At 42.8% G+C, this 27,343-nt stretch overlaps 1 protein-coding gene across 1 annotated transcript; it reads left to right on the top strand.

Annotated features, from left to right (window-relative positions):
- Positions 1–1,864: 1,864 nt before the first annotated feature.
- On the top strand, positions 1,865–25,923 carry LOC136610262 (hepatic lectin-like). Its single transcript, XM_066589498.1, has 7 exons — positions 1,865–1,984; positions 2,512–2,622; positions 5,225–5,290; positions 10,896–10,943; positions 11,369–11,508; positions 15,724–15,845; positions 25,635–25,923. Exons 1-7 carry the CDS (start codon positions 1,921–1,923, stop codon positions 25,762–25,764), a joined length of 681 nt encoding a protein of 226 aa, XP_066445595.1. The 5' UTR covers positions 1,865–1,920; the 3' UTR covers positions 25,765–25,923.
- The last annotated feature ends 1,420 nt before the right edge of the window (positions 25,924–27,343 follow it).

The raw sequence follows: 27,343 nt of genomic DNA, 5'->3' as shown, positions 1-27,343 counted from the left end.
TCTAAATATGTCAACGGGATTTGTGAGAAGAAGCTCTGAGCTCATCTTAGACCTCTAGAACCCAACAGAGAACTTTATAAATGAGGATGAATTATACTTCCGATGTCATTTATCTCTGCATGATTTATGTCTCTACTGTTTATAATGTAAGGAGCTCTTAAAGGGCCCTTCCCCATTTTCTACATTACCTTTCATGTTTATATCTAATATAAATAAGCCTACATGCTTGTTCGTGCACCACACTTTGACCCCTTTGCTGTAACTTTGGTGTGTGATGTTGGTGTCATGAGATGACACACATGCTCACCGCTGCTGTAAAATTATCAAATGTGAGTTTAATACATTCAGGGACTGGCAGGCGGGTTGGAAGTTACAATGTTAAGTCTATGGGTGGCGCTGCTGTGCTTCAGGCATTACCTGGAATGAGTAAAGTGTTGCTAGGCCAACACAGCATACACTGCTAAGCTGCACCATACACTGCCCAACCAAGAGTGATAGAGAGAGAGAGAGCGATAGAGAGACAGAGAGAGCGATAGAGAAAGAGACAGAGAGCGCACTATAGTGAGACAGAGAGAGCAATAGAGAGACAAAGTGAGAGAGCAATACAGAAAGAGACAGTGAGAGAGAGAGAGTGATAGAAAGACAGAGAGAGAGCACTATAGTGAGACAGAGAGCAATAGAGAGACAAAGGGAGAGAGCAATACAGAGAGAGACAGTGAGAGAAAGAGTTCTAGAGAGACAGTGATAGAGAGAGAGAGAGTGATAGAGAGAGAGACAACAGTAGAGAGACAGACATAGAGAGAGAGCTATAGAGACAGAGTGAGAGAGCGATAGAGACAGACAGCGATAGAGAGAAAGACAGTGAGAGAAAGAGCAATAGAAACAGAGGGAAAGCGATAGAGAGTCAGAGAGAGCGATAGAAAGAGAGAGTGATACAGAGACAGTTAGAGAGAGCAATGGAAAGACAGACCGAGCAATACAGAGACACAGATAGAAAGAGAGCAATAGAGAAAAAGAAAGAGAGAGAATGATAGAGAAATAGAGAGAGAGAGCAATGGAGAGACACACAGAAACAGAGAATGATAGAGAGACAGAGATAGTGATTCAGAGAAATAGACAGAGAGAGAGAGACTGACAGAGAAACAGAGAGAGAGCGTAGAGAGACAGAGAGAGTGATAGACAGAGAGAAAGAGTGATAGAAAGACAAATAGAGAGAGATAGCAATAGAGAGACAGAGAAACAGACAGAGAGAGGGATAGACAGAAAGAGCAATAGAGACAGAGAGAGCGACAGACAGAGACAGACAGAGAGGGACAGACAGAGAGAGACAGAAAGAGAATGAATGAGAGAGACAGTGATACAGAGACAGAAAGAGAGAGGCAGAAAGAGATAGACAGAAACAGACAGAGAGAGGCAGACAATGAAAGAGACAGAGAAAGGCAGACAGAGAGAGCGACAAATAGAGAGAGAGACAAACAGATAGAGAGACAGACAATGAGACAGACAGACAAACAGAGAGAAAGAGACAGACAGAGAGACCTGTAGGTTTTTTTATATTAGATATATTGCAATGAATAAGCCGGCTCTCTGCATATGTTGTCAGCATTTACCCATGCCCATTGATTTCATTAGGCTCTTGCAGTGCACAAATGCGCACCAAGATAGGTCATGACGTGTATTTTTTCACACTTGCTACCATCTATCTACTCGAAAGCGACTATTTTGGGACCAGGACCGGCACCACAGATATTCCACAGAAAGAAGTCACATGATGTATCATACAGTTACGGGATTTTTATAAGTACACTTTTCTGGCTGCTGATACGGAATAAACATGTTTTCATCCCAGATACTTCCTTCCTGATTCAGCAAATCCAAGCATAAAGCCACCAGATTATAGTCACCATTCCATCTCTGACTATGGACTCCGAAAGCAGCATTGATCATGAGACACTTAATGATGATGATGATGAAAGACCGTCAGGTACATACATTTAACTTCTCTGCTTGGATTTTAATTATATTTTTTTGTATTTTCTGTTTTCTATGTTATTGCCTCTTTATGTTCTCCAGATTAGTGACTGACGACTGTAAGTAAGCAGCAGTCAGTAAAACGATTCTGCGTGAAATCCACCGAAAATCCGCTGTGTGACCACGACCGTACTGTAGTGACTGGTAAAGTGCGATCCCATTGGCCGGCAGTTGTTTCTAACTCTTGGATATACAGAATGTATCTGTCCTATAGATGATCATTTTTCTTTAATGGTAGTTTATTTAGTATTTGGGTTGATATTTTGGTAACTTCAGGACCAATTAAATAATTTTCTATGTGGAGTTCTGGCAAATTACACTGGTCATCCAGGAACTAATTAGGACTGTAATTGAGGAGTCCTGTACATAAATGGCTGTAAGGATATTCTGCACAGTCCAGGCTGACTATAAAGTCAAGTCACAATATACCAGGCTGGTAAATATCAGTATATATTACATTACTGCGTCTTCTCATTACAGGCAGAAGGTGGTACGATTCTCACACCCGGAAACCAGAATGGATTTCCTATGGGCTGCTGGCCCTACTGTATGTTCTCATCCTGGTCCTCTTTATTACTGTCTATGCTGGAGGTAATAATGGTTTCTTATTGCTATTAAATAACTTGATTTACTGGATTCTGATGCAATTGTTAAAGACGAACTGCACTTTATAAAAACTTTTGACAGGTTAGATCAGGGGTTTCAAACTCATTTTCACCGAGGGCCACATCACCCTTACGGTTGCCTTCAAAGGGCCTATTGTAATTGTAAGACTTTATAGTAATGGTGACCCCCATAGTGGCTGAAGTGGTAATATGGTCACCCTTAATGGACCCAATAATAATAGTGACCCCCATAGTGACCCCAGTAATAGCAATGACAGCATTATTGGTCCCAGTAGAAATATGGTCCCCCATAGTGCCTTCAGTAGGGATAGTGACCCCCATAGTGGCTCAGTAGTACAGTGACTCCAATAATAATAGTGATCCCCATAGTGTCTCCAGTAATAATAGTGATTCCCATAATGGCACTAGTAATTGTGACCTGACATAGTTGTCCTGGTAGTAATAGTAACCTTTTATAGTGGCCCCAGTAGTAATAGAGACCTCCGTAGTGATTCCAGTATTAAGTGACCCAATATTGGTGGTTTCAGTAGTAATAGTATTCCCTATATTGGCCCCATACGTGACACCGATACTAGTCCCAGTAATAGCAATCCTCCTATTGGCCTCTGGCTGGGCAGCAGCCTGCAGCTCCGATCCAGTGGCAGTCACTTCTGTGTCTGTGACTGCTGACCTCTCCCCTTGTCGTCTGCCCGGCATACAGGACTGTGCACTCAGACACCGGGAGGGGGGTTGGAGAAATCAGTAGTCACAGACTCTGCACTGCCGCCACCGGACCGCAGCTGCAGGCTGGGTGGGTGGAGTGCCTATTAAGTTGCTGCACAGCCGGCAAGCCAATTATATTGAGTTGGTGGGCTGGATTCGGCCTGCGGGTCTTTTGTTTGACGTGTGAGTTACAGCATCATGTCAAAGGTTTTGGTCAGTGGGTTTCATGTTGCTGATACCTCTGCTGATCTCTGAACTCCAGGGGCTGCAGAACTCTGAGTAGTATGACCCCTTCAGCTGTCTTTATTGCCTGTCAGCAACCCTTGGCACCTGCAGATGGACATATAGACTTTTATAGACAGCTATGTGTCCATCTTCACTGCTGAGAGGCGCCAATAGGCAGCACAGACAGGAAAAGGGACATGATTTTCGTGTGAGCGCTGCAACCCCTTGGTACCAGTGATCAGTGGAGGTCTCTGGACTTTGAACCCCAAGTGATCCAAACTTTTGACATGTTCTGACATGTCAAATGTATTTTAAAAAGTGCCATTAGGGTCCTTTTACATAGGACAATTGTTGGGGGCTTTAACTTTCACACAGAAGTTCAGTGAATGAAGAACATTTCAGTTACTCTTGTTAGCCGTGAATGCGGCCGGGGATCGTTCTGCCTCCGCCTCTATTCACTTGAATGATGATCGCTTCTGTGTAAAACTCGACAGTCGTGCCACGTAAAGGCACACTTAGGACCATTTTACATGGGACAACCTGTTGGGAGCAGATGCCAGACATGTCATCCCAGCGATGATCATTCCTGTGATTTTAACCTGGAAGGATCAATGCTGGTGAATGGAGACGAAGTAAATGACTGCCTGTTTTCACGGACCAATCTATCTTCACTTTTCTGCATGCAGAAACTGAACAATGAATGAGAAGCAAACAAATTCTCGTTCAGCATTGAGTCGGGGTACACATTTGTAAGGAATGATTTATTGGCCCTTAGCCGTCCTGCAGACAGCAGACTGTGTGAAGCCTGTATAGCCTGCAGAATGTCTTACCAGAGTGGGCTCTATAGCAAAGATCAGATGGGTCCCTCAGTCTGGGAACAAATATTATTGGTCAGGACAGAAGGGTCTGCTGTTTCTTGCCCCAAAAATGCCTTTTTCATAGCTCTTGGGCCAACTCCCCCATAATAATCTTTATTAGGCCACAATGTTCCTAAGGGTATCTTGCCAACTAAGGCCTCCTTTCTGGAAGCTCCCTACAGCAGCAGCATGGGCTACCTCTATGGTATACATGGCCCTGGTCCATCCAATGGCATATTGGTCAGTACTATAGATTATAAAATGCTTTACCGGCCGAGCAGCAGCCGCCAGATTATTGCTGGCTATTTATTTAGCCCATTGTTCAATTTTCCCCTAAAACAGGATGCAACCGGACACACATATACATCAGTCTCACATTATTCTACCCATACAGATGCAGTTTTCTGTGTGGCAGAAGTCAATGCTAACATTACATAATGGGATAGATACAGTATTGTGCCTTGTGTTAATGGTAGTTTTTTTCTTCTGGTTTTGGGGGCAGAGAGCAGCACCATTCATCAGGTTACATGTGAAAAGTACCGAAGTGCCATAAAGTATAGCATTATAGTTGTATAAGGGAATAGTGAGGTCAGTTATTGTCACTGATTTATTTGTATATTTGACCTTTTCCATTTTCTTTCGATATGTCTGATATATGTGATGAGAGGAGTAAAGGTAGCCTGAGGGTGCATATTTATCAAGAGGTTCCATATGGTAATAAAGTTGGATATCACTGCCTTATATGTGTTACCAATTTAAGAATGATTCTTTATTTCCTAACAGGCAATGTCTCCAGTACCAGAAAACATTTGGTCACTTTAAAAGAGATGAATGACTTTAGGGAAAGAGGTAATTTATAATGTTTGTGTTTTCGTCATCCCAAGAACAGAATCTAAATACACCTTCTACACCTTCAATAGTAGTGGGCTGAACTCTCATTCATCCAGGGTCATCGGGTCCAACCCCCTGCTCAGTGCAGGATTCACTAAATCATCCCAGACAGATATTTGTTCAGCCTCTATTTGAACACTTCCATTGAAGGAGAACTCACCGCCTCCCATGGTAACCTGTTCCACTCACTGATCACCCTCTCTGCCTAATATCTAATTTGTGTCTCCTCCCTTTCAGTTTCATCCCATTGCTTCTAGTCTTTGTGCAGATGAGAATAGGGCTGATCCCTCTGCACTGTGACAGCCCTTAAGATATTTGTAGACCGCTATTAATTCTCCTCTCAGCCTTCTTTTTTGCAAGCTAAACATTCCCAGATCCTTTAATCATTACTCATAGGATTAAACACCATTAGGTTAGTCACCACTCACTGTTTAAGCTTGTGTAGATCTTTTTGAATCTTGTATCTCTTCTCTAGTGTTAGCTATCACTCCCAGCTTTGTGTCATCTGCAAATTTGATCTGTTTCCCCTCAACTAGATCATTTATAAAAATGTTGAACAGCACTGGGCCTAGGGCAGAGCCTTGTGGTACCCCACTTGATACATTCTCCCACTTAGATGTGCAGCCATTTATGACCACTCTTTGAATACAATCACTCAGCCAGTTGGGAATCCACCTAACAGCCGCCTTGTTAATCCCATATTTGGTCATTTTTTTCAATAAGGATAGTATGAAATTCTTTGTCAAAGGCTTTACTAAAGTCAAGATATACTACAGTATATCTACTGACCGAATTTCCCTCATCAACCCAGTCAGTGATTCTGTCATAAAAGGAAATTAAATTCTGTGCTATTACTTGCTTGTTACAAACCCATGCTGGCTCTGGTTTATTTCTACATTCTCAACCAAGTACTTGCATACATGCTGTTTAATAATTTCTTCAAAGATCTTCATCCGGTATAGAAGTCAGGTTCACAGGCCTGTAGTTTCCTGGATCAACCTTCTTCTGTTTTTTGAAGATAGGGACAACATTTGCCCTTTTCCAGTCTTCTGGGACTTCTCCTGTTCTCCGGGAATTTTCAAAGATTATGGCGAGTGGCAATTACATCCACAGCTTCCTTCGGTATCCTAGGATATAATTCATCTGAACCTGAAGACGAGTTCATTTAAGTTAGTTAAGTGTTCCCTCACCATTTCTCTACTTACAGATAGCCTGCATTCTTTTATTTCCCTATGTGAGATAGTGACGGGCAAAGTACTGGAGTGCAGATATATTTCGCCTAGGATGCTCTCCTATGAGGTTTTAGGGAGCACGTGGGCAGATACATGCCACCGAACAGCCTGGGCTCGGTGGAGGAAGCCGGCAGTATGGTGTCAGTAACATTAAGCTACTGACACGTTGTAGTGTGTAAGTGGCTCCTAGCCGCATAATCCGGGCCGGCTTTACCTTGAGTGGGAAAAGTGAAGGGTGGGATGGCCAGTCCCACATACCAGGTGAGGCTGGTACCAGGCCTTATAAAGCCTGGACCTGCCGGTCCTAGGAGAGGTGTGTGGAGACCTATGCAGGTCTGAGAGCCAGGCTGGCTGTGCGCAGCAAGCATTTGTTTTTGCAAGTGAGTAGACAGGGTCGGTCTATGTCTAGTAAGTGCTCATCCGAGCAGGAGTTACTTTATGTTGGCCTGATGTTAAGGCCTGTTTTTGCTTTTGTTTTGTGCTGAAATAAACCCAGGCGAAGCCTGGACTACGAACTTTATCCAGAGTGTCACTGTCTCTGACTGTTTACACCCAGATTGCTACCTGTCCTAACGCTGAACCCTCACACCTAGTAGAGCAGGGAAAATCAGTTGATGTGACATTTACTTTTTGAGAGAAAACAGGTACGAAATATTACATTTTAAAGTCTTTTAAAAAGGCTTCTCAATATTGTTTTTAACCAATTCACCAATTTCATCCTGTAAGCATCCTATAGCATCTCTGACTTTTCCTTTGCTTTTGACATACTCCCCAAATCCTTTTTTATTTAGTTTGGCCTGTTTTGTAAGCATCAATTCATTATTAGCTTTTCTGACCCTTGCCCTACAGTTTCTACAGACCGCATTATTTTCTTCTTTATATATTCCCCCCTATTTCCATTTGATAAACATATTTTTCTTTGTTTTTAGCATGTATTCAAGTTCTGTGTTCATCCATCCTGGTTTCTGTAAATGCTTCCCATTCTTCCTTATTTTAGGGATTGATAACGACTGTGCTTTGAGAATCTTATTTCACAATATTTTCAAATCTTCTTGGACATTTCTGTCCTGAAGAACATCCAGCCCTTGGATTCTTCCTACCCTTTTTCTAAGTCCATTAAAATCTGCCTTTCTGAAATCCAACCTGGAGGTCTGAGTTTCCTCAGGTCTTCCTCACCTTTTTATCCAAAATTCAAGGCTAGCATGATCACTGCCTCCTAAGGTCCCAGGCACCTATACTTCCTTGACCATTTTCTCCCTGATAGCAAGAAATAAATCCAGGACAACAGATTATTTTGTTTTGTCTTCTACTTTTTGGAAGATAAAATTTTCAGAAAGAGCAGATAAGAATTTGTTGGATCCATTACTTTTACCTGAGAGAGATTCCCAATAAATTTCTGGATGGTTAAAATCTCCCATGATCCCTATGCTGTACTTTTTTGAGATCTTGGCCATCTTATGTAGAAAGAGTTCATCAATATCGTCTGCTTGTCCAGGCGGCCTATAGTAAATGCCTACAATGGTGTCCTTTCTGTTTTTCTCTCCTTGTTTTCTTACCCAAACAGTTTCTACAGAACTCCCATGCTCTGAAGCTTGAATCTCTGTTGAGATAAATGTTTTCCTAACATACAATGCAATACCTCCTCCCCCTTTTTTTGGTCTGTTTCATATAAATAAGTTGTATCCTTCAAGCCTTGTATTCCTATCATGTGTATCATTCCACCAGGTTTCCGTGATGCCTATGACATCATATTTCTCTTCCTGTGTTAGGAGCTCCAATTCTCCTTGTTTGTTTCCCATGCTCTGTGCATTTGTGTGAAAACATTTTAGTTTGTGATCGGTGTCTCTTGCTCCCCTACTTTCCTTCTGAAATTTTTCATCTTTGTTCTTTTTTTCCACTGAAATAGAAAAGACCACCTCTGCTCCTAGTTCCTTCACTCTCCTGCTAAGGTCTTTGCAGTCTCTGCAGATAGTTGCAAGGTCCTTTTTTGCAGTGTCATTTGTCCCTACATGTATTAGTAGGAAAGGGTAGTTGTCTGTAGAATGAACAGTCTTGATAGCCTATCAAACACATCTTTGATTTGTGCACCTGGAAGACAGCACACCTCTCATGAGGTTATGTCAGGTCTGAAGACAGCTGCCTCTGTTCCTCTCAATAGGGAATCCCCCACAACAACCACTTTGTCTATGTACCTCACAATAGCACTTCTTTTTCTTCATCCGAAAAGAGGATTCTGAGTGCTTACTAAACTGTTCTTTGCTGGCAAAGTCACTTCTAGATGTACCTCTTCGTTGTCCACCTGCGTGAGAGTCTGGTACTGGCACCTGAGCAGTATGGCTGCTAACTTACTCCTGATGTCTTATCGGCACTGAAAAGAAGCTGTGGGTGAAGTAGCCGTGCAAGTCAGTAGTCAGGATAGCCAGGAGTTGTTATTGGGAAATGTAGTTTGCAGTACAAATGAATGAGGCAGGTAACGTCGTCAGAGAAGAAGTCAGAAGTCATCAACAGGACAAGGTTCGCAGTACAAGGATATGAGGAGGATTACGGAGTAAGAGTAGAAGCCAGAAGTCAATATCAGTAGGTCTTGCAGAAATAGAAGCAGGCAACGTGGAGATTAATCATGTGCTGCAGAATAAGTTAAAGCTATACAAATGAAGATTATTATTATTATTATGTGCTGGTGCAGTGGCAGGGCAAGGTATTTATAGGAAGTCTAACCAAGAGATGGGCATAGCTAAGACATGGGCTAGGTTAACAGGATCTGGGAACAAGGCAACAGGTATGTAAGGGAACTGTCCAAAGAGCTGAAGACTCAATAAGAAGGGCTACTGCTTGGAGTACAGGAGGTTCCTCGGTTCAAGTCTTGACACAGATGCTTCTGTTTCTTCGGGTCACATGCTTTCATTCCTCTGCTTCTGTAGGTACACTGAAAATTTAATTTTCTTCTGCTATGTCAAAGAAATCCTCATCTTTTTTTAAATCAATTTCAATGTAGCTATTCTATAAAGAGCTATCAACATTTCTTCCAATAGAGACACAAGCTTGCATTTTTGACAGGTGAAGTTTGACTTTTCCTCTAGTAGGTCTGTAAACATATAGCATAATTTGCAGCTCACCATATGGCTACTAGTTGTGCATTGTGAGGCCCATGGTGTGGCAATGTCCTCCAAATAGCTAGACCCCGCTAAACGCAACAATCATCCCACTCTCACCGACTCTTTACTCTTCACAATATTTACAGGGAATAAGCAATTTATCTTCCTGAGGCTCTAGTTCGTGTTGCACCCCATCAGTCTCTAAGTAGTAGTTTGGCCGATTACATATGTATTATGAATAATGAGAGGCGACTAAGCTACTCCCAGAATCATGAGAACAAATGGACCTGGCATGTTAAATTCAGTATGCTCAATTTTATATTTCCCCAATACATATGCCGGACCAACGTCAGACAAACATCTAAAACACATCGGATGGTCGATTGGGTTTGGCCAACCTTAGGGCGGCTTAACATGGGCGTATATGCAGTTGTGCTCGCTTCAGTGCAATGTGTTTCCTCTATGAAGGAGGCTTTTTTGCATGAATGGCAGCATATTTTACTTTACTTGTTGCGCATGCAGGGCATGTTTGTTTACGTGTGGCAGACAAACAAGCCTCGATTTAAAGGGCTATTTAGTGTAATGACTTCCACATGTGCTCTTTTTTCTGTGGATTTGCATATTGTGCATCTTCTTGTATATTGCGCGAAAATTTGCATACTCCCCATATACTTCCATTGGGCACAAAAGTGGAGCATATTGCCTTTTTTTGCACGTGGAAAAAAGAGAAATGCAAACAAACCCATTGAAATAAATGGATTCTATTCACCAAGCATTGCACATGCAAATATGCCCGTGTGAAGGTGACATAAATCTAATGTATATGGCCACCTTTACTTATTTTCCAAACTGGTAGATGTTCTACCTTTATCTCCCAGAAGAGAAACTCTCTAATAAGGTCTTCCATTGTAGCTTTCCTATTGGCAGTGGATCAACTTTCCAATATCCTCCAAATTCTGCCTTTCCAATGTGAATATATATGAGAACATACCCTGGAAGCAAATGGGGCCCCAATGCAAAACCTGTGCTGGGACATCCACTTGGTGACAAACCATTTACAGTACTTCTGTATTTCTATGTGGTACAGAAGACTTTGTGCCCCCTTAGACCTCAGGTTTACAATTTCTGAACCATCTATAGTTACACCCGACCTTGGACCCCATTAAGTAATGTACAAACACTGCACGATGCTCTTCATGTCAATAAGATCCTAACTACAATATTTTTTTCCTGCAGTACATAACCTTTCTTCAGCTATGGATGATCTACATACGTCATTAATGGGTAAGTCAACAAGTGAAGTGACATCAGGGAACGGTTGGGGAATTGTTTAATTCATAATTTCTGAGCCTAAAAAGCTAAAAAAATGCCACCTAAGAAAGATATGCAGAATACCTCTCTTACACATGACCAGAAACCTTGCCAGTTCAACATGTCCGATGTAAGTAGAAACACGATGATAACAATAAAGGCACAGGGTAATAACACAGTGGTATGAGCAGACAAACACATGAATGTCCAGTAGATTAAAAAGGCTTCTCCAAGAATTGAAGATAAATGGCTACTGTGCCTCCAGCTTCTGAGAAACCCTTCCTAGAAGGTAACTGGGATGGGTTGAATGCTGTTCTAGACCGGAGGGGAGGGCTGTGAATGGCATGGGGAAAACAATGTCCTCCAGCATGTAAATCTTATATTATTTTGGTTTTCAGAGAAGACTTGTGAGGACGGATGGAAGTTTGATGACAGTTGCTACTACGTTACTACAGTTCAAGCTAATTGGCAAAAGACCAGAAATTCATGTCTCAAGAAAGGGGCTGACCTAGCTTCAGTCACCACTGAGCGGGAGCAGGTGAGATAATGGTACAACATGGAAGTGCTAAGTGGAATAATAAAGGGCCACCTTATCTATTGAGAGATGCTATTCATTTCTACAACTCAAATTGCCAAACTAATGTCCTCATTACGGCCAAAAGGCATTCGTTTACATTATTATTCATTAGTTCTATCACAGGAGCCTGGTAACTACAGACCCGGTAAGTCTCACTTCAATAATTGGAAAAATATTCAAGGAGCTTCTGAGAGATGCCATCCTGGAATACCTCAAGGAAAACAATAGTATAACTCCTCATCAGCCTGGGTTCATGAGGGGTCGATCATGTCAGATCAATTTGATCAGCTTCTACAGTGAAGTAAGCTCTAGGCTGGACCTGGGAGAGAGTATTGATCTTGTATATCTGGATTTCTCTAAGGCATTTGACATCGTGCCACATAACTGGCTGATATATAAAATGAGAAGGCTCAGTCTGGGCAAAAACGTGTGTATTTGGGTAAAGAACTGGCTCGGAGATAGAAAGCAGAGGGTGGCAACAAATGGATTGTACTCTGATTGGGCCACCATTGCTAGTGGGGTGCCCCAGGGTTCAGTACTAGACCTGATTCTGCTCAATATATTTATCAATGACCTGATAGAGGGACTGCACAGTAATATATCGATATTTGCAGATGATACAAAATTATAAAAGGTAATTAATACAAATGAGGACAATGTACAGAGACCTAGATAAGCTGGGGGATTGGGTAGAAAATGGCAAATGAAGCTCAATGCTGATAAACATAAGGTTATGCACATAGGCAGGAGAAACGGATGTCACCAATATACACTAAATGGGGTACTGCTAGGGAAAAGCGATATGGAAAAAGATCTGGGGGTACTAGTGGACGGTAGACTTTACTGGAGTAATCAATGACAATCAGCTGCTGCAAAAGCAAATAAAGTCTTAGGATGCATTAAAGGAGGTATAGGGGCGAGGGCCGAGAACATTATCTTCCCGCTATATAAGGCACTAGTCAGGCCTCACATGGAATACTGCGCACAGTTCTGGTCACCGGTGCTCAGAAAAGATGTTGTAGTGCTTGAGGGGGTTCAAAGAAGGACAACTAAACTAATACATGGAATGATGGGACTGGAATACCCAGAGAGGCATCAAAATTGGAGAATCTCTCCCATGATCTGTTTATACCCAGGACTGAGACGGTAACAAGAGGGCATCCGCTACGTCTAGAAGAAAGCAGGTTTCATCACCAACACAGAAGGGGGTTCTTTACTGTAAGAACAGTGAGACTGTGGAACTCTCTGCCTGAGGACGTGGTGATGGCAAAACCGATAGAGGAGTTTAAGAGGGGACTTGACGTCTTTCTAGAGCACTATGATATTACAGGATATAGACATTAAATAACCAGCAGTGTTGTTGATCCAGGTCTTGGAGTCAGGTAGGAATTTTGAAACGCTGATCCAGGGATTATTCTGATTGCCATTATGGAGCTGGGAAGGAATTGTTTTTTTTCTTTTTGCCTTTCTCTGGATCAACAAGGGGGTGTAAACAGGCTGAACTAGAAGGACACTGTCTTCATTCAGCCTAATATACTATGTTACTATGACATATATTTTTGTTTTATTATTATTGGCGTCAATAAGTGAAAAATTGTACCTATGAAACTAACGATCACTTCTAGAATCCATTGGTGTCTGATTTCTAGTATTTCTGCAATTTGTTTATTTGTGAGTTTGGTTGCATACTGCGTTGTGTATTAAATTTAATGGTTTGTTTGGTTATCAATGTATGGCTATACAATGGCATTAGTTCCATCCAGAGGTATACATTGGGGGATAGTCCTGATGTATAACTTTAAAGGGGTTGTCCCGCGCCGAAACGTTTTTTTTTTTTTTTCAACCCCCCCCCCCCCCGTTCGGCGCGAGACAACCCCGATGCAGGGACTTAAAAAAAAAAACAGCACAGCGCTTACCTGAATCCCCGCGCTCCGGTGACTTCTATATTTACCGGTTGAAGATGGCCGCCGGGATCTTCTTCCTCCGTGGACCGCAGCTCTTCTGTGCGGTCCATTGCCGATTCCAGCCTCCTGATTGGCTGGAATCGGCACGTGACGGGGCGGAGCTACACGGAGCTACACGGAGCCCCATTGAGAAGATAAGAAGACCCGGACTGCGCAAGCGCGTCTAATTTGGCCATTAGACGGCGAAAATTAGACGGCAACCATGGAGACGAGGACGCCAGCAACGGAGCAGGTAAGTAAAAAACTTTTTATAACTTCTGTATGGCTCATAATTAATGCACAATGTACATTACAAAGTGCATTATTATGGCCATACAGAAGTGTATAGACCCACTTGCTGCCGCGGGACAACCCCTTTAATGTCTTAAGTATTAATAGACCTACCATCCAGGTCACGGGTCACGCTATTTTTTATTTTTGTTGGGCTTGCTAGGGGGCTAATGTGAGAGGAAGGGTCTAGATAGGGAGACTATTACCGCTTTGGAAGTTCGTTGGCCAACCCAGGGATCGCACGGGCATCTGAACTATAGGTTTAGGAAAGAGCTAGGTGGAAATCTCCCTCATATCATCTCCTAAAGAATTTTGGAGCAGTGAGCACCTACATAGAGGGTACCTAATACTCAAAGAGATCCCAGACAGGGAATGCAACCCTAAGCTCCATCTGGAGAGCAAGGGTGACTACATACGGCACACCCTCTGCCACAAGCCCTTAAACGACCTTATTCTCAGATACTAATCTAAGGATTCAATACAGCACTGTTACTCCTAAGCTGAGACAGACCCCATCTGTCTCAGATATTCAGCTCTCTAAATTTTCTGAGGATCTGCTTGTTTGGCAGTGAAACGCGTTGAGAGAGAGGGAATTAATCGAGCTTTATCAGAGGGAGTACTGCATCATTACAGTCAGTTCTCTCAATTGTGTCAGCAAGCAACCTCTATCTGAGCAAACCTGAATTGAGTACACGCCTGGTGTATATCTGCACTGGGTTGGATTTATGCTGACATCAATTGGAGGTTACTCTTTTTTTGATCTTTTTGTTTCTTTCTGAGCTGTCTTGTCTTGTTTGCTGTGGGGAATCTGCATTCAGTCCCTCTGGTGTAATACCCCTCCACAGCTTGTATGTGTTCAGCCCTATGTGTGAGTGTTTTTAGCTAATCCTAATAAAGAAATATAGTAGCCCCGATGTATAACTTTAATGTCTTAAGTATTGATAGAGAAGTTGCCATGAAGAAACTTAAAGAGGTTGTCCAGTTGTAAAGCTGTGATGTCCTGTCTTCTGCATAGGTCATCAATAGGAGATTGGTGGGGGTCCATCACATGGGACCCCCTCTGATCAACTGCTTGCCAGGCCGCTGTGGATGTCGGCTCGCTCAAATCCTTCTCTTCATGTAATCCCAGACAGACTGGATGATGATGAAAGGCTCTGTGGGGCCAAATCATCACTTCCAGGACTCCTTCTTCTTCTTTACATTGAAGATAGTTCTCAATGATATTGGCTGTATGTTTGGGGTTGTTGTCCTGCTGCAGAACAAATTTGGAGTCCATCAAATAACTTCTATTTTTGAAAGCATTCTTTGCAGTGTTTTTTCCACACCTGACTAAACCTTTTGCACGGTACTGTACATTATGTGGTACATTAAATGGTGCCACTGAAAAATATAACTTTGTGCATCAAAACACAAGCCCTCAGATGTCTATGTCTACAAAGAAATAAAATTGATACAACCTTTTGAAAGTCGGGAAAAAACAGAAATGAAAAAAAGAAAATGACAGTGTCTTGGGGTGGGCAGGTTAAAAAAGGTTTGACAACAAATACCATCATGAAAGAATACTTTTTGGCCTCCATTGGGTAAGCGGAGGCCTATGACTATGTTCGGTTACATGGAAGCAGCCATATCTACACACCACTGCAGACCGTGGGTGTAAGACTACACTCATCTCCATGTGACTGAATACTTTCAGTGTGGTCATTTACTTGACTTTGGTGCCAAAGTTCCAATGTTATTTGGGGTATTTCTAGCAAACACCACAGTTCTAAAAGTGGTTCATTTGGGAGTTTGAAGAAATCGCAAATAAAGAATGGCTGTAAAAGCTCTTGGATTTTGTATTGGAGCATTAACTATTATATGGTGTGAAGAGTGTGGTTGGCCTCACCCCCTGATTGTCTGGACCGGCTGCTTTCGTTGTTCCTATCTGCTCTCTCTTTTTCAGATATTCCTTACAGCTTTATCTACTTCTTCTGCATACCGACGCGTTTGGATTGGACTCCATGATATGGATGAAGAAGACTCCTGGACATGGGTCGATGGAAGCAATTATGAAACATCTTACAAGTAAGCTTCCCAAGAAGATGATGAGGTTGAATTAACCTTTCAATGTATACTGTAGAAAGGAAGTAAACTTTGTGCCAAATAGATTTGTCAAGGTCCGTAGAGCACAATGGGATTTCGTGGTGCAGCAGCCATGTAGCATAAACGGACTGGCCACGTGGTTCCATTAATCTGACTATTTCAGGTTTTTGTTTCTGGGGCTTGTCCCCAGTTTTTGTGTCTCCTTTTCATTTGGCTTTTTCCTCTTTGCATATGGGTGTTGCCCTGATGTTTCTGAAGTCTTGTCTGACCGATAACATGCTTGAAAAAGGCCCTTTATAGGGTTAAAACGCGTTGCAATAAAACTTCACCTTATGGTGTAGGAAGATACATCTCATTTATCCTTCATCCCGTGAAGCGCTACACTGGATATTTTTTATTTTGGACTTTCTGACCGATAACATCGCATTGGTCATTATTTAAGTCAGCTCCTGGATTTAGGTGTTGCTGATTATTGTCTCAGCTCTGGTGCAGTGAGGTTGTGCTTTTTGGAGCTCTGCTACTACAAGCTAAACAGTTTTCTTTGTTTATGTCTGTGTTAATGTGAAGTGGAGTTATCTGTTCATTTTCTTCCTGTTAGATGTAAGAAGTGAGCGGTTGAGGCTTGGGAGGCTATCGCCTTTTTCGAGGTGATAACCTCGCTTTTAGGCAGGGCTCTTACTTCCTAGAAGTCAGGGCCAGGTTATTCCTCCCTTTTGTTTTGTATCCTGTTATATCTGCACTCTGAGCTGCAGTTTGCTCGCTATGTGAACACAGCCTCACGTTTATCCTGGATGTTGTGCATTTACCGTCCAGTACAAACGTTACAGAATAATCACCCTAGCCATTTTTTCTTTGTGAATTAACTTTTTTCTTTTTTCATCATGGATACCATAGAGGAATTATCTCTTCAGCTCAGATCCCTCTCTTTAGAGGTAGCTGGTATCGAACAGTAGTATGCAGGTAGAAGGGGCTCAGTGAAGGAATCCAAATTAGATCTACTCAATTGTTTCTAGGGTAAAAGGAGTTTGTGACTTTCAGAGAATCCGGTAAACTTTACTTTAAATTGCACCCCGTCTCTTCAGGTTATAATTCCCATCTTTTGAGCCTCATCATCTCAAGATCACAGTGTGACCCACAGGCTTCGGTCTTCCCCTTGTCTTTCACCTCTTGGCCTTTGTCATTGGTGGATAATTTTTTTCTCTGCTTTGGGTTTGGTATATGATAACCCTAAAAGAACTTCCCTGGCTGAGAGTAAAATTAGGAGGAAATGGAAAGTTATCCATTAAAGACTTTTGTGCTGAGTTTTGTCATTGGGCCACAGAAACACAATGGAATGATCCAGCTTTCCAGAGTCAATTTGGTTTTGCTTCGTGTGATAACATAAAACATTTGATGCTTTCACATCCAGTTTGTAAACTTTGAATGTTGCTACCGTATGTCTCTGTTCATCCATATTGGTCGGCGAGTAAGGGAATGAAGTTCTGCGTTTACTATGGTAGCATCTGCTGAATCCTTTATTCCTAAGGAACCAAATGCAATTGGGTTCGTTATCTAGAAGATACGACCATGGAGGAAGGCAGTGGGCTAGTGGTTACTATTTTTGTGGCCAAGAGTTTGGGACTAGACTTAAAACTTTTAACCTATCCCATTCCTGTGTCTGTTATTGATTCCACTCCACTCTCCAAAGGATGTTTGGAGTTTTGTGTCCCGGAGGTTTGTATGAAGATAGGGGTATTTCATACTGAAAAGATTTATTTATTTGTTATGAAGTCTCTCCCTGTACCGGTGGTGTTGGGAGTGCCCTGGCTGAAGTTACACAATCCTGTAATTGATTGGGGTAGGGGGAACATTATCAAGTGGAATTCGTCATGTTAGCAAAGTTGTATGTCAATTAATATTTCTTCTGCAAACAATTGGATTTCCTTAGTTTATTAGCAATTTTTCAGATATCTTCGCTGATGAATGGGCTAATAAGTTACCTCCCCATCGGGGAGGTGATTGCGCTACTAATGTTATCCCAGATTGTAAGTCACCTAAGAGTCCTATGTACAACCTGCCGCGTCCAGAGAGACAGGCTCTCAAGGATTATATAAATGACAATCTCAAGAAGGGACATATACGACCTTTAAAGTCGCCTTTAGCAGCTGTATTTTCCTTTTGGTTTAAAAAAGAATGGGGGTCTTCGGCCATGTTTGGATTTCAGAGAGCTTAACAAGATTACTAAACGCAATCCATATCTGTTACCACTCATACCTGACCAATTCAATCAATTAAGGGGTGCCTGGGCGAGGAAAATTTCACAGCTCCGGCATCAATTCATTGTCCCCCAAACCATAATCAAACCCTCATTCATCATTTCCTGGGAAAAAGAGCTACGTCTTTCCTTGTCATCATCTACCATTAAATCAATCTTGGTCACCTCATCCGGCCTCTCACCCTGTATTTTAGCCCAGGAATCTCACTATAAATTACTCGTACGCTGGTACAAAACACCACAGTGGCTTTTTGCATACAAATTGGCTCCACATAGCAGATGCTGGAGATGTGATGCAGGGGAGGGCTCTTATCTGCATATTTGGTGGAACTGTGGGAAGTTGGCTACCTTCTGTAGGGGAGTGGGTATGGTGCTGAGTAAGATCAAACAGAATTTTGTTCTTACGCCTGAGATGGTTTTCTTGTGGAGGCCATCTAACACGTTTCACCCACTGAGATATAGGTTGATAGCCCACTTGATTGACGTGGCTAAAGCCTTGATTTCGCTGTACTGGCGAGGTGAGGCACCTCCCCTCCTAATTCACTGGAAGGAGAAGGTCGACTTGATCTACAACCTTGAGGAGCTGGCTAGTTGGCAGAACAATACACATGACAAATTTATAAAAATATGGCATCCATGTCGTAACCTGAGGCTCCTAGACGTTCTATCTCAGTAATCAGAGTCCTATTCCCCTCCCCCCCTCCTCCCTTCTCACCCCCCCCAACTTTTCCTCCCCACCTTACCCCCAAGAGTCTAAAATATGTTCATGTCACTCTCAACGCCTCCTATGGGCCTGGTGGGGCCTCTCAGGTTGTGGTGTACGTAATTGCATTTGCTTGCTATGACGCTTTGAATCACCAAAGGGCCATTTTGATAATTTAGTGATGTGTTTTGGTTTGAACAATGCTCCTGCAGTGTTTCAGGCTTTTATCAATGAGGTCCTTCATGATTTTTTGGACGCTCTGTGTCGGTGTACCTGGATGATATTCTTATGTATTCTCACAATTCTTCTTTGCATGTTTGTCAGGTCTGTCAGGTGTTGCAAGCCCTTTGAGAGAACGAGTTTCTTGCGAGAAAAGAAAACTGTTTTGCATAACAGGAGATTTGTTTTCTGGGTCACATTATCACACCACGTGGTTTTAAAATGGACCCGGAGAAGGTATGGGCCATTGTATATTGGGTGCAGCCAATGAATTTGAAAGCACTTCAAAGAGTTTGGGGTTTTGCTAATTTTTACTGAAAGTTTCTTCAGGGATTTTCTGTGATAGTAAAGCCCTTGACAGACATGACCGAGAAGGGTGCCTTTTCTTCTGAGTGGTGGTCTAGCGTAGTGAAAGCGTTCAATACCCTTAAGACATGTTTCTCTTCTGCACCCATTCTTATTCAACCTGATTCTTCTATTCCTTTTGTGGTTGTTTCGGAGATGGGAGTGGGAGCAGTTCTGTCCCAAGGCACTGAGGACATGAAATATCTCCATCTCTGTGCTTTCTTTTCGTGGAAGTTTGCTGCAGCGGAACAGAATTGGAGACAGGGAACTGTTGGCTATTAAATGGGCTTTTGAGGAGTGGCGGTATCTGTTGGAGGGGGCTCAACATCAAGTGACAGTTTTTATTGGTGTATTTGAAGTCTTCGAAGAGACTTAACTGTAGACAGGCTCAGTGGTCTCTATTTTTAATCGCTCTCGCTTTGTCACATATCACCCTAGTCATAAAAATGTCAAAGCAAATGCTCTCTCTAGGAGTTCTATCCCAGTAGTCTCTGATGAGCCCCACGCCCATTTTGTCTAGAGGGGTTGCGGTGTCTGCAGTTTCTTGGATCTGGAGAATCAGATTCGTAGGGCACAGGACTTTGCCCCTCCAAACCTTCCAGAGGGAAGTATTTTTGTTCCTATCCATTTAAGACTCTAGTTATTGCTGAAATGCATAGCTCCATTTTTGAGAATCATTAACAGTACTAAGAGGTTAATATGTAGAATTGTCTTGTGGCTGTCCATTGGATGCAATTTTATTTAGTTTTGTCTCTTCCTGCGAGATTTGAGCTGGACCTAAAACTCTCCGAAATCTATCGACTTCGAAATTATTGCCTTTGCCGTTTCTAGAGAAAACTTGAACCCACCTGTCCATTGATTTCATTAACGATCTGCTGTGCTAAGAAGTGGATGGTGGATTTACCAAGATGTGTCATTTGACTGCTTTGCCTTGTCTCTCTGATGCTAAAATGGCTAAACTGTTCTTGACTGTGGTCAGATCACATGGGTTACCGCCTGATATTGTCTCAGATCGGGATGTCCAGTTTGGGTCTAGATTCTGGCGTTTCCTGTGCCATCGATTGAAAATTCAACTGTCTTTTTCCTCGGCTTATCATCCGTCAACCAATGGCCAAACTGAGAGATGTAATCGGAATCTTGAGCAATTTTTGGAGTATTCTGTTTCATTCACGGGCATTGGTTGTGGTTTTTATCTTTGGCAGAGTTTGCATTGAGTCAACGGGCACTTCTCCTTTTCTTGTAATTATGGATTTCATCCATATTTTGGTTCTTTTTAGAAATTTCTTTCTGAGGTTCTTAAAGAGAATGCATTTTCTTCACAGCTTGAGAATGTTTGGGTGTACGTACAGAGAAATCTTAAGAGGTCTGTACAAGACTACAAGAGGGAGGCTGATAGTAGACGGTCAGAGGGGTCACTTTCTGTGTTAGTGGCCTGGTGTGGTTATCTAGCAAAAATATCAAGCTGTAAAAACCTTCTTTTAAATGGGGTCTGCGTTGTATTGGTCCATACAAGATCAAGGAGATCATTCACCCCTTATCATTTAAACTAGACATTCCGGGTTCTCTCTTAAAATTAACGTTTTCCATGAATTACTGATTAAGAGGTACATTTGTCCAGTTAGTGGAGAGTCCCCTCCTCCTCCAGTTATTGTAGATGGGGAGGTTCAGGTTAGGAATTGCATTGGCTGGGATATGGGCCTGAGGAAAGGACATGGGTACCAGCCACCAATGTTAGCACTGAATGCTTAGTTAGGGCTTTTAATTGGCGAAACGCTGATAAACTGGGACTTAATAGTCCGATGGTCCCTCCTCAGAGGGTTGGTGCTATCACAGGCCGTGGACTGCCACAGGGTCATGGTGCGGCGGCCATGACGCATTAATGGACTGGCTGTATTGATCCTGTTAATCCGACTATTTAAGGTTATATTTATGGGGCTTAACCCTCCTTTTTGTTTCTCCTGGTGATTTGTCTGTTTTCCCTTTGTATTCCCCCTATCACTAATTTGCAGGTGGGTGTTGCCTTGATGTTTCTGGAGTCTTGCCTGACAAATAACATCGTATTGGTCATTATTTAAGTCAGCTCCTGGAGTTAGGTGTTACTGATTGTTGTCTCAGCTCTGGTGCAGTGAGGTTGTGCCTTTTGTAGCTCTGCTACTACAAGCTCAGCAGTTTTCTTTGCTTATGAATGCGTTAATGCTAAGTTGAGTTATTTGTTTGTTTTGTTCCTGTTAGGTGTAAGAAGTTATTGGCCGAGGCTTAGGACATGGGGCCGCCTTTTTTGAGACAATAACCTTGTTTTTCGGCAGGGCTCTTTTGTAACCTATTTTTTGGACTACAAAATGGATATACTATACAATGTGTGCAGTTATGTGGAATCCATAGATACCTTTTATTTTTTTGCAGCATAGCTCCACTGTCTAGATATCAGTCTTTGTCTTTAACTGAGCCATATGCAAACTAAAATAGGCCTATCCAATGGGCAATTCACCACTAACTGCAGTCCGGGATCTCTCCTTCCCCATTATTTGAAAAACTGCCCCATTCCATGCTTAAGGACGCTCGCTGGAGACATTGTGCATTCCACCATCACTGCACTTGCGACACACATGTGTGATATCAGTCCAGGCTGAGAAGAACAGACAGCACATGCGCCAACTCGTCCAGTGCAAGTGAAGCTGCCAGGGTCAAACCTTTGGGGAGGGAGACAGCGGGAAACAAAATAGTGGGTCACGGTTGCTGTACCATCTCCTCTCGTCACATCCCAAAGCACAGTCTGTAACAGCAGCATGTGAGGGTAAAAACTAACAGCCGTTCCAGTAGAGAAATGATAACTTATCTGTTCACGTGATGCCAGTGCCCCTTTTTCAGTAACGAATCGATGAAACCACATAAAGAGTCCACAGTCAAAGTGTAGTTTTAAAACCGGAGGCACGCGTTTTTTTACTGAAGATTTCCAACTTTAATTTTCCAAGTACAATACTGCAACAGTCTTAAGTACAATACTCCAGGCACTTTTTTCCTTTCACCACCTTCCAACACACTTGTGTTAGACAAACACTCTTCTCCTGAGATAGTCATCATCAGTCTAATTTATCTGATGGAAGATTCTGAGGAGAGAGCTCTCCTGACATGGAGAGACAAACACAAGGAGTATTTTCTTACTTCTTATGCTCTTTCCTCGCTGACCAAGCAACATTCATGGGGGCAAGACACTCATGCCAGACTTGTCTTCCGACTTGCAGTAGCGGAATCGGTACTGCCCCTCTACTCTGTAGTTAGGCAGGGAAATGTGTAGCATTCTCCACTGACTTCTACTCCAAAAACTGATGCTCACTTCAGGTCCCCTGAGGGGATGCATCTCAAAGCTAGATGAGACAAGCCTGAGCCTCCTGCTCACACGTCCTCCTCCTCCGACTACATCTATCTCTCTCCTTCCAACTCCATAACTCCATCCCCAACCACTTTACCAATCACATCACATAGAGCAGGCTAGGAAGACAGGCATGTGGACACCACCAAGATTGGTGACACTAACGCAAGACATTGCCCCCGAAAGATCACCACAAATGACACCAAAACCAACGACCACTTAGACACAAACACACGTGAATGCACAAGGACAAATCCATACAGGGTGGACAGGCACAGAACTAAAAGGTCCCTAACTCTGGGCCACTACACAAGCGCAGTAAAGATGAAACATGACGTATCCAGCAGGAGGAGCTGGAGACTGTCCTATGTGTAGAATGGGTATTCTTAAACAATGAGGAGGGAGAGATTCTGGACCACAGGCAGTGGTGGATCACCCATCGAACAGCTCACTGCCATGTTGCATGTGGTGCGAAATAAATCTAAAGACTTATATCTAGAAGGTGAAGCAATGATACAGAAATAAAGGTACGTGTTGATTCCACATAACAGAGCACATTGTATAGTATAGTCGGCTTGTAGGCCATAGTATAGGTGACAGACTTCCTTTAAAGGGATTGTCCTTTTATCAGACATTCTCCCTTGTGCTTAAGCCCTTATTATATACAGAATTGAAATCACAGAGATGAGATAAAAAATGTACAAAGACATCACTCATAGAAAAATAAGCCAAAAATGCACCATCTGATAAACTGCAGGGCGGCTTGGTAAAATGCAGAGGGCCAGATTGCAATATGAGCAACCTAAATGCTCACGTGAGACTAATATCCGCATTAGTGTGTGTTTTATTTATTTTTTTATGCAATTTGCTATAGATGCTGAGCAAGCCCAGGATGCCCAGCCAGTGTGGCACATTGTGGTGATACAGGGCAATCCACAGCTTTGTCACTAGGGTTTGTAATCCTCTATGGTGTGTCGCACTTATCTATGGCTGACATCCTTGGTATCAGTTCACATGTGCAGACTCTGTTAGCAGTCACCCCTCCCCCCATCCGGGCTGGATTGAGCTGGGTGACTGCTCATTAGTCTTCACGTGAACATTTAGCTTACTTATATTGCATTCTACCAGGATCTACTGCTGATTGGACCCGCCCTGCAGTTTATCAGATGGTGCATTCTTGGCTTCTTTTTCTGTGAGTTATGTCTTATTATATACATAGCTTATTTACAAAGTAGATCAGATTAATGTAGATATTGTATTAGACACAGAGTAACGCCTCATTTACACAGCCATAATACAGGCTCAACTTCATCTCTATATGCCTCTGATTACATAAAGAGGCATGCAGAGTTTTATCCTCTTCCATCACATACCCCATTACTGTGGTATCTGTAACATTGTTATGTAGGGATAGGTCACATCACCTTTAGACCCGACATTTGGTGTGTGTGGTGGGAAAGCTCCTGGGATATATGCAGAATGTTTCTATAGGTTCCCATTCGGCTGGCATATGCCAAAGGAGTGTCCTTTTGCCATATTCCAGGGTGGTATGCGTTGACCTTACTTTTTTGTTATATCAACATAAATGTAGTGGTCTACACCATACCTTCCAACTTTGGAGCATCAAAAAGAGAGACAATCTGTGCGGTGTGCGAGAGCGCCATATCAGATTTTTTAGACTATGCCACTTTTACACTTAGCTGCATCCCTTGTATCATCTCACAGTAATAGTTTCCTCTCAGTGACTTGCTCACACTAATTGTGCCCTCCAGTGACCTTCGGCAAAATAAGTGCCCTCAGTGACCCCCTTTAAAGTACTAGTATACCTCTAAATAATAGATGCCAATTGATGTTTTCTCTGATTGACACCTGCTTTTTCTTCTTTATCCAGGCCCAGACCACCATGACCAGCCACTACTCATCTCTGCACACTTTCCCAATTCTGCCACTACCACCCAATGAACCTCTCAGTACCCCCCCCCCCCTCCCCTTTAGTACTGGTGATGACCCAAGTGGATATAATGCCCAATTCTGTGGCTCTGGGTAAAGTGCCCCCATTTTATGAAACGATAACACCAGAAAATTGTCTTACATGCTTTGTGCCAAATTCAGTGTCTGTATTTGGTTGCTTTCAGATAATTTTTCTGACATGTTAAACAAGGGCATGGGCTAAATTGCGTCAAGTTTCAATGAATTGCACACAAATTTTGGCACAATTTTTGGTGTAAACTAATACGTGGTCTAAACTCAGACTAGACAGTTGCAGTAGACATTCTACTAATTGAGGTTTGGAAGGAAGTAGCGGGGTCTGGCAGGGTGGGACATGCCTCTAAGGGAAAGCCGTCATAATCCAGGACTGTCCTGCAAGATACAAGACAGTTGACTTATATAATGGAAACCTATTCATGACTTATCCCATTGTATGCCTAAGCAGTGGGAAGCGATTCTCCCGATGTATACCACTGATGTGAACATGAGAACAGAGCCTTATGGCCCATTTACATGGGATGATTATAGCTCAGAATTGATTGAATTTCTCTACTATCACGGGACTTTGAATGATATTTGTCCCGTGCAAAGGCCTGCAGTGACTGAATGAGAGTGTTCAATCATTCAGTTTCTTCATGCAGAAAACTGATAGATGCGCTATCTGTTTAAAGAGGTAGGCGGGGGGAGAACTCTCTATGGCCAGCTCCAACCCCATGCTGGTGGTGTTCTGAGCGATGCCAGAGATAGTCGCTCCTGTGTAACAGCACAGGAGTGAGCATCGCTGGGATGAACTGTTGGACATCGTTTGCCAGACAGCTCGTCCCGTGTAAATGGGGCATTACTGGTATGACTGCCCAGCAATATCTGTAATACTGTGCAATTTCTTTTCAGGCTTTGGGCGGAAGGACAGCCAGATGATTGGGACTATCGTGAAGATTGTGTCCACTTGTGGACGTCTGGACAGTGGAATGACCATCCCTGTCATTATGAGCACTATGGGATTTGTGAGAAGAAGCTCTGAGCTCATCTTAGACATCTAGAACCCAACAGAGAACTTTATAACTGAGGATGAATTATACTTCCGATGTCATTTATCTCTACATGATTTCTCTCTCCACTGTTTATAGGGTCAGGGGCTCTTAAAGGGCCCTTCCCCATTTTCCACATTACTTTTATGTTTTTGTAAGAATGAAGATACAATTTAATAAAGTCTTCAGTCTTGAGTTTTGAGCCTATTTTTTGCCCTAAGGACGAAGCGATTTTCATCATTGCATTGCAAGCGCTGTAACTTGTTGACATAGTTATATGAGGGTTTATTTTTTGGTCCGAGTTGTATATTTTAATGGGACCACTCTGGGTACATATCATGTTTTATAGCACTTTTATTACTGATTTGGAAAAAATATCCAGAAATTCTACCGTTGTTTTGTGGTTTTGTTTTTACAGTGTTCATCATTGGGCAGATGTAACATGCTAACCTTCTTATCTAGATCAGTAGGATTACTGCAATGCCGCGTTTATATAGTTTTTAAAACTTTTTTACTATTCTGCACAATAATAATACGTTTTAAATGAAAAGCAATTGAATCTGCATCGCTGCATTCTAAGGCCTTAGTCAGACGGGCGTTTTTAGCCGCGATTTGCGCATGCGTCCGGCGATTTTATAAAACCATTGCTTTGCAATGGTATCGGACACATGAGCGCTTTTTATGCGCTCGTCCGATAAATTATAGAACAGAAATCGCAGATCGCACCTTTCTGCGATCTGCGATTCCTGTTCTCTTCTCTATATGCGCTCAATGGGGCCGGCGGCAGCAGCGCCGACCCCATTGAGAACATATAGAATACAAATCATTCTTCTCTGCCACAGCTGTAACAGCTGTGACAGAGAAGAACGATTTTTGCCCATTGAATTCAATGGAGCCGGCAATACAGCCGCTCCATTGAAAGCAATGGGCTGCCGGCGTGCGCGGGGTTAATTGTCGGGAAGGGCTTAAATATATAAGCCCTTACCTGCAATTCATCCTAAAATGTGTTAAAATAAAAAAAAATTGTATACTCACCTTTCCGCTGCAGCCGGAGTCCAGCCGCGGTTGCTGTCAGTTCTCCTGAACTGCTTCTCGGCACTATCAGCCGGCGGGGCTTTAAAATCCCCGCCTGCTGAATGATCTGCCTCTGATTGGTCACAGCCATGACCAATCAGAGGCAGGTTTCACTCACACACCCATTCATGAATTCATGAATGGGTGAGTGACTGCTGACTCTCAGCGCTGAGCCAATCAGGGGCAGGTCTGACTCACATCCATTCATGAATTCATGAATGGATGTGAGTGAGACATGCCTCTGATTGGCTCAGCGCTGAGCCAATCAGGGGGCAGGTCTGACTCACACCCCCTTCACACCCACAGCAGGACGGCCGCGCGGAACTCTGGCTGCCGGGAGCAGGTAAGTATATATATATTTTTTATTTTTACACATTTTAGGATGCATTGCAGGGAAGGGCTTATATATTTAAGCCCTTTCCGACAATTCATCCCGGGCTCGCCCGCAGCGCATTGTTTTAAATGGAGCGGGCTCTATTGCCATCTCCATTGAATGCA

Source organism: Eleutherodactylus coqui, chromosome 2 (assembly GCF_035609145.1).
Source record: "Eleutherodactylus coqui strain aEleCoq1 chromosome 2, aEleCoq1.hap1, whole genome shotgun sequence".
Lineage (NCBI taxonomy): Eukaryota > Metazoa > Chordata > Amphibia > Anura > Eleutherodactylidae > Eleutherodactylus > Eleutherodactylus coqui.
This window is presented reverse-complemented; position numbering and strand designations above follow the sequence as displayed.